We start from the raw sequence: 7,881 nt of genomic DNA on the forward strand, positions 1-7,881 counted from the left end.
CGCTTTTAGAGCTTTGAAATGAGCCCAAACACGACGTATTTCGGTCAACTTTGAGTTTTCCACTTTAAAGGCGCATGGACCCGCGAAAAAACAAAATCCAGCGAAATAGGGCGTGTTCATACTCATTTTAAAGCTCTCAACAAGCTGAATGCACTGAACAACCTACAAATTTGAATTTCCCGCGTTTAGTGCTTCAAAATGAATATAAACATGATCCATTTTGCCTAATTTCGATGCGCAAAATCTTCGAAATTCTCGGAACCTGGGCTTGTTTATACTAATTTTGAAGCTCTCTTTATTTTAAACTCAGAAATGTTAAATTCAAGGTTCTGGATAGAAATTTAAGACAGTTATGGTAATTTTCGATTGTCCGTCTTTGAATTTGTAACGAAAACTACTGTATCACATTGAGTTTTTGAACTATTTGTATGAAATTTAAATTTTTGAATTTACCGCGTCAAGAGCTTCAAAATGAGTATAAACATGACCTATTTTGGTTAACTTTGAATTTCCAAGTTTAAAGGCGCATGGACCCTCGAAAAATTCGAAATTGAGCAAAATGGGTCATGTTTATACTCATTTTGAAGCTCTAAACAAGCTAAATTCAAATAGAACAAGATATTTTGAAAATCTAGAAAAATAAAAAAGTTATGAGCGCTTTTCTCTTTTAATCTAATTCTTCAAATTACATTCATCAACTATTTTTGGGGTTTAAGCTAAGTTTTTATTTTTAGACTAAAAGTTTTTGTATCAAATTTTGCGGGGATTCCACATTTTCAAAATTTTACAACCCAAAAAAGTACAAAAATCCTATTTTCGGTCCTTTTTGTGTCTTTCATCCCCCCCCCCCCCACAAGTATCAAATTTCATCAGGTTTTCACTTTTTCCCCAGAATTCCCAATTTTTAGGTTCCACAGCAAGTAAAGATGTCGTCAACGTCTTCTGGAGCGTATTCAGTGTCGAACGCACGTGGAAATGAGCATACGAGAGATGTTCAACAGGAAATTCAACGGACTTTCTATACAGTAGTCACTCGGCCCCAAAGGTGAGCATTTTCCAGGAAAATTGGCATGGAAAAACGTTAAAAGTGTCTAAAATTGTTAAAAATAGCTTTAAAATTAGTTTTAACATAAAAAGTTGGTCTAGAAAAGCTTCAAAATTGATGAAAATCAGTTAAAATAGCTTTAAAAATGATTTTTCACTGAAAAATGGCAAAATTCAAGGGCCCACAAATGTAGGTCAACATTTTCAGATTTGTCTGAAAATTTCAGAATACAGTAATCAAATATAGAGCTTCATTTTTGTAGTTGGCAACTTTTTAGAAAAATCTAGTCCTGGAAAACTATGGGACATTTTTCAAAATAAGTGAAAATTTTGCATTTTTGGTAAAAAATGACAATTTTGCGATGTCCGAAAATCTGGGTCAAAATTGTTGGATTTTTCTGAAAATTTCAGAATACAGTAATCAAATATAGAGCTTCAATTTTATAATTGACATCTTTTCAGAAAAATCATTTTTTTAAAAAGTTATAGCCGTTTTTTGGAAACTACTCCTTCCGATTATTTGATTTTTGAGTCAATTTCCTTTCAAGTGACCTATCTCTTCAGAACTTGATTTTCGAAAAAAGCTGTCAACTACAAAAATGAAGCTCTAGTTTTGTTTAGTATATTCTGAAATTTTCAGACAAATCTGAAAATGTTGACCTACTTTTATGGACCCCTAAACTTTGCTATTTTTTTTAAACTAAAATTGGAATTTTTGTTGGCTGATTTACTAGTCAATTTTAGCTCAAATTAGTTGGAAATCGCTTTGAACTGTCTGAAAATCAACTTAAAATGGTCCCAAATTGCTCAAAAACAAATGTGATGTGACCAAGTTCATTCAACATTAGCCTAAAAACCGAAATTAGATTAAAACTAACAAAAATCTTTTGAGTTTGTGAATTAACTTTTATTTTATTTTTCAAATTTTTTGAAAACTTGCTCCAAATTTAAATTCAACTGGTCAAGAGCTTCAAAATGAGCCCAAACACGGCCCATTTTGCTCGATTTGGATTTTGCAAGGGTCCATGCGCCTTTAAACCCAAAAGTTCCAATTTCGCCAAACCTAGTCGTGACTATACTCATTTTGAAGCTCTAAGAAAGCTGAATTCAATCAAGTAATTTAAAACGGCAGAAACTCGAAATAATAGCCAAATACGATCCAATTTAATTTTCCAAGGGTTAGCCAACACATTTGAAAGCCCTGGTAATCGATTTTCCATTGAATATTACTTTTTCAAACTTATATCGCTGAATTTGCAGCTTTACTAGCATTAAAATGAGTATAATCATGACTAGGTTAGGCGAAATTTGAATTTTCGACCTTAAAGGCGCATGGACCCTCGGTAAATTGAAAATAGAGCAAAATGGGTCGTGTTTAGGCTCAATTCGAAGCTCTAGACATCACAAATTAAAAAATCTAGATTTTACGTGTTGAGAGCTTCAAAATGAGCCCAAACACGACCCATTTTGCTTGATTTCGATTTTTCAAGGGTCCATGCGCCTTTAAAGTCGAAAATTCGAAGTTGACCGAAGTAGGTCGTGTTTATACTCATTTTGAAGCTCTAAACATGACAAATTCGATAGTTTTAATTACAAAAATTTTGCTCAAATCTCAATTAGTTACGGTTGTCGTTTTTTTCCCTTTAAAGGCGCATGCGACACTTTTCGGATTTTTTATTTTTAATGACACTAAAAGGTTAAGATTCTGATCTAAAGTGGCTGAGATAAAGTTTGTGTGTGTGTGTGTGTTGAAATATATCTAAAATCGACAATGAGCCTAGAGAGACAGAGAGAGAGAGAGAGAGTATTAGAATCAGAGAGACGCAGAGAAACGCAGAGGGTCCACTTTTTTTGTAAAGTTCGCCTGGAGAAGAGAAGAAGAAGAGAAGAAACACACATCTTTTTGATTCACTTAGAAAAAAGTGGACCCCAGAAAAAAAGATTCCTTCCAATTGGTTTAGGATTAAAAAAATATTTTGCTTAAAAAAGTTTTCTTGTTGCTCATTTTGATGTTTTAGCTATGAAAAATTTGGAATTCACAAGTTTTTAGCTTCAAAATGAGCCCAAACACGCTTCAAATCCGTTCATTGTGAGTTTTGACCTAAAAACGCGACGTCGCGGTCGTGCCAGGAAACTAAAAAATCGCCGAACCCCTGGCTTGTTTAGGCTCATTTTGAAGCTCTCAAACAGCTGAGTTCTAAATTTAAGTTTAAAAATTGAAATCGGTTCATTTTTAACTTCAAAATGCGCATAAACATGAACAACCTTTTTTTGAAATTTTGAAATTTTGAAAAAAACATTATTTTTCCAATTTTTCCTTTCACCTTTTTTATTAATGTTTAATTTCCTAATCAGATCTAACCTTCCTCAACTGTTTGCCCATAAAAAATGGTTTATAACCCTCCTCTCTTTTAAGCCACGCCCACTTTTTTATTAGGCCACGCCCACTTTTTTATTGCCAGGCTATTCCCATTTATGACTCATTTTGAACCGATTTTTATGGGGTAAAGAGGGTTCTGGGGTGAAAAATGGTTAAATTTTTGAGTTTTAGCACCTAAAAATTGATTGGGCCAGTGGAAAGTGTCGAATTTTGCTAAAAATTAAAATTTTCAAAAAAAAAAAAACGTTTTCGAATTGTTTTGAGAAAAATTAGATAAATTTCGTAATCTAGGTGACTCATGTAACAACGCTTTTTTGATTTTTGGGCATTTTATTAGAAAATTTGCTTTAAAACCTCAAGAAAATTCTAGAAATTGATAGAATCGTCTCATTTCAGACTAATTTTTTTTTGGAATTTTGCGGGTTTTTTTTTCCTTTTCCAAGCCAATTTTTTATATTCTAAACTCATTTTTTTCCCTGAAAAATTCCTTTTTTCTCAAAAAACATAATTTTCTTCAAAAAAAACTGAAAAAAAAGAATTTCCCCCCTCGCCCTCCCTCCCTCTCTGCGTCTCTTTACCTCCACCACTGCCCCTCCTTCTTATACGCACTTCCACACTCCCCCTCGGCATGCAGTCATGTCCGAGTGGTTAAGGAGATTGACTCGAAATCAATTGGGCTCTGCCCGCGTAGGTTCGAATCCTGCTGACTGCGAATCGTTTTTTTCTTTTTTGCTTTGTCTCTTGTGCTCATGGGTGACAAGAGCAAATAGATGTCGCGGTGTCTTTTTGGTGATATTTGTCTTCTTTATCTCTTTTCTGAAGTGCCTTTCAAAAAAACTTGCAAGTTTCTAGGGTGGCTCCATCTCTCTCCTCCCTGCGAAAAATCGAATTGATATCTCATATCATTCATATCATTTTTTGAGAGATCTCTAGAGGAATGTTCTAGAGACTCGATTTCTAATCATTTTTATGTCTAATTACTCGTTTAATTAGCATTTAATTATTATCAACGAAATTTGTGATGGGTGCAAAATGTTGCGCTCCATCGAGCTGTAAGGTTCGGAAAAGGTGAGATTTCGGTGGTCTGGATGGCTCCAAAAATGACTGGGATATGAAAATTTGGAATTTTTGGAAAAAATTGGTATGGAAAAGTTTTTTTTTTGGAGTTTTCAATTTTTGAAGTTTTCAGATTTTTAATTCGAAAAAATCTGAAAAAAACTCAAAAAATTTGTTTCTTTTTGGAAAAATTTCATCTTTTTCAGACTTCTCGACGAATATGAGGCACACGAAGTGTATACTCCCTCAAGAAGTACCTCAAAAGAGCCAGAATCCGCGTTGGCACGTCGTCGAGATTCTACAATAAGGGTCTCGGTACGATCGGAAGGCGCGGCGAATGGACAAATCCGTCAGCCGAATAATTCGATGGCTGGTGTCTCACTGACATTGCCACGTGTCAAAAATCATACGATACGAGCATCGGATACGGTACCTGTGGTAAGGGTGACACCCGGAAGAGCGCCATCCAAAGTGGAGACTAGTCATGTTGTGTGAGTTGCTTGATTGTAACTTTGTTCAAAAGCAAGATAGCAACAATTTGTAATAAGGAGCATGTAGCTCTTGAAAAGAGCTTCAAAATGATATAAAAGTTGATTTAGTCAGATTTTTATTTTTGGTCAAAAAAAGGGTCCTTAATGGACCACACGGACTTTACCGTTTTTTTTTTGGTTATTTTATTGGTTGGATCATATCTCTCTTCAAAAGTAGAGTTTGAAAATTATTCAAATTGCATATTGTAGTTTTTCAAAACAGCTTTCAAATGATATATGGTTTATCTAGTTTGAAAAATCTCAAGCTGGAGTCAAGGCAACCAATGTCTGGTCCCCTTGACGGTAGCCGATTTGGCTCTTCTCGTTACAGACGCTAATATTTAAGACAGGAAACATTTTTCGAAATGCCCAATTTTATATAATTTTGTAGGCAATTTTAAACAGCTTCCATTTTCCAATCAGAAGTTTTAAAAAATCTTAGTTTTGAACCAAGTTATAACGATTTTAGTACTTTGTATCAAACTTTCTTTGAACCAACTTCAAAAACTCGTTTATATTCGAATTTTCTTCAAAAATCAATGTTTTATACTAATTTCTACCTCAAAATTGCGAAATTTCAGCTTAAAATACCCCTAAATCTGTCATATTTTCAGCACCGGCTCCCTCACCCGACAACTTCAAGACGTTTCTGGAAAAAGTGTGGTTCGAGACTCGAAATCTGGAAAAACGATGGCGCCGACGAGAGAGGGACCAGGAAAAGTTACCTATCAATATAAGTGAGTTTTTGAAGGGTTTGAAGCTGATTTTCAAAAAATTTCAAGTAAAAATTTGAAAGTTTCGAGAAATTTTAGACCCAGTAGTGTCAAAATTGTAATTCGAAGTGATTCAAACGTTTTATAGGAAATTTTTCTCGGTTGGAGAAGGTTTTGAAGGTTTCAGACTAGAAAATTTAAGTTTTTGAGGTTTTTTTAACCTAGAGCTGCTAAATTTTAGTGTCAATTGGCGATTTTTGGCCATTTGTCACAGCTATGATTTTGATCCGTTTTGGAGCCGTTTTCAGTCCGTTTCAAGCATTTTCAGGACAATTTTAATCCATTTTCAGCCTAAATTAGCCACATTTTAGAATCCAAGTTTCTCGAAATTTTTTGTTATTTTTTGGGACCAGTTTCAGACTATTTTCAGCCACTTTTCAGTCTATTTTCATTCCCAAAATGCCCCTTTTTTCAGAGTAAACGCATCGGAACGACGAGTCGAATATCGGTATCAGTCTGAAACGCTACTATATGATTTCGAAGAAACCACGTAAGTTTTTCAACCGATTTCGAGCTAAAAATTGAAGTTTTATCCAAAAAATCGGATTTTAGAACATGAAAATTGGTCGGAAATCTGTCAAATTCGATACGGAACTGTACTAGTAGTTTGGAAATTATTATTTTTGAATTTTCCGCGTTTAGAGCTTTGAAATGAGCCTAAACACGGCCCATTTTGCTCAATTTTTGATTTTACGGGGGTCCATGCGCCTTTAAAGTGGAAAGTTCAATTTTTTTCCTAGCATAGTCATGTTTATACTCATTTTGAAGCTCTTAATTAGCTGAATTCCAAAATATGACTTTAAATGAACAAAAACCAAAAGTTTACGAACTACAACCAAATTTAATTTTCCAAGGATTAGTCAAAAATATGTAAATCTGTATTATCTTGCCTATTTTTATTTTCATGATGTAAAATTTAAATTTTTGAAATTCTTGCATTTTGAGCTTCAAAATGAGCTCAAGCACGACCCATTTTGGTGGATTTCAATTTTCTCGATGGTCCATGCGCCTTTAAAATGGAAAATTCAAATTTTTTTTCGCCTAGCATAGTCATGATTATACTCATTTTGAAGCTCTAAACAAGCCTAATTCAAAAAAAAAAACTTTTCAAAAACATAAAAACCAAAATTAACAAAATACTACCAAATTTAATTTTCTGAGGATTTTCCGAAAAACTGTAAAACTGTCTTATCATGCTTATTTTTGATTCCCGTCGTGTGAAACTATTATGTTTGAATTTGTCACGTCTGGAGCTTCACAATGAGCCCAAACACGACCCATTTTGGTGGATTTTGATTTTTCCAATGGTCCATGCGCCTTTAAACTCGAAAATCCAAATTTACCAAACATAGTCATGATTATACTCATTTTAAAGCTCTGAACAAGCCTAATTCAAAAATGCTAATGTAAAAATCATTGGAGGCCTAGTTCAGCTCATTTCCAACCGATTTTCATGACTTTTGACTCATTTTATTGGATGTTTCCTATATTTTTCCCCTAAAATTGACCCAAACTGTTCCAGAAAACGCGAACAGCTAGAGACATGGCAAAGTAAACGACGGGTCCAAGCACCGACAACCGCAGTAGTGACAATGGTTCGAAAAACGCAAAGTCTTCAGGAGAAAGCGGATTTCCAGGAATTGCTGGGTACGCGAAGGCGGGAGATTTGAATTTTTCGAATTTTTCGGGTTCAAAGAAGTGGACAATGGTTCGAAATCTAGAAAAAAAATGGGTCCAAAATGGGTTAAATGGACCGTTTGAAAATTAAAAAATGGGGGGAAAAATCGAAATCTGGCTGGGCGGGAAATCGAAAATGGAGATGGTCCAAAACCGGCTGAAAATGGCCGAAAAAAAAACGGACCAAAATTGATGTGAATTATTTCAAAATTTGGGTTGGCGGGAGTTTGAATTTTTTGAAAAATCCAAAATGCTCTACTTTCTCAAAATACTCAAAAACCTTCAGAAAAAAAGGTGTGAAACAGCTAAAATCCTGAGAATTGCCCAAAAATTCGAAAAATTCGGGCTGGCGGGAATTCAAATGTTCGTCTAAAATTGTATAAAAATGCCGAATTTGAGCTCAAAATTGCTCAAAAATAGT

At 34.4% G+C, this 7,881-nt stretch overlaps 1 protein-coding gene and 1 non-coding gene across 2 annotated transcripts; both read left to right on the forward strand.

The window, feature by feature from the left end:
• Positions 1 to 4,054: 4,054 nt before the first annotated feature.
• Positions 4,055 to 4,136, forward strand: CBG28809. The gene has a single exon. It is a non-coding gene (tRNA).
• Positions 4,137 to 4,445: 309 nt separating this feature from the next.
• On the forward strand, positions 4,446 to 7,453 carry CBG15817 (the record flags this gene model as incomplete). Its single annotated transcript, XM_045241452.1, is given in 5 exon segments — positions 4,446 to 4,476; positions 5,625 to 5,747; positions 5,762 to 5,791; positions 6,165 to 6,273; positions 7,306 to 7,453. 5 exon segments carry the CDS (start codon positions 4,446 to 4,448, stop codon positions 7,451 to 7,453), a joined length of 441 nt encoding a protein of 146 aa, XP_045095828.1.
• Between the last annotated feature and the right edge of the window lie 428 nt (positions 7,454 to 7,881).

The sequence above is a fragment of the Caenorhabditis briggsae genome, assembly GCF_000004555.2.
Source record: "Caenorhabditis briggsae complete genome, chrI, whole genome shotgun sequence".
In the NCBI taxonomy this organism is placed as follows: Eukaryota; Metazoa; Nematoda; class Chromadorea; order Rhabditida; family Rhabditidae; genus Caenorhabditis; species Caenorhabditis briggsae.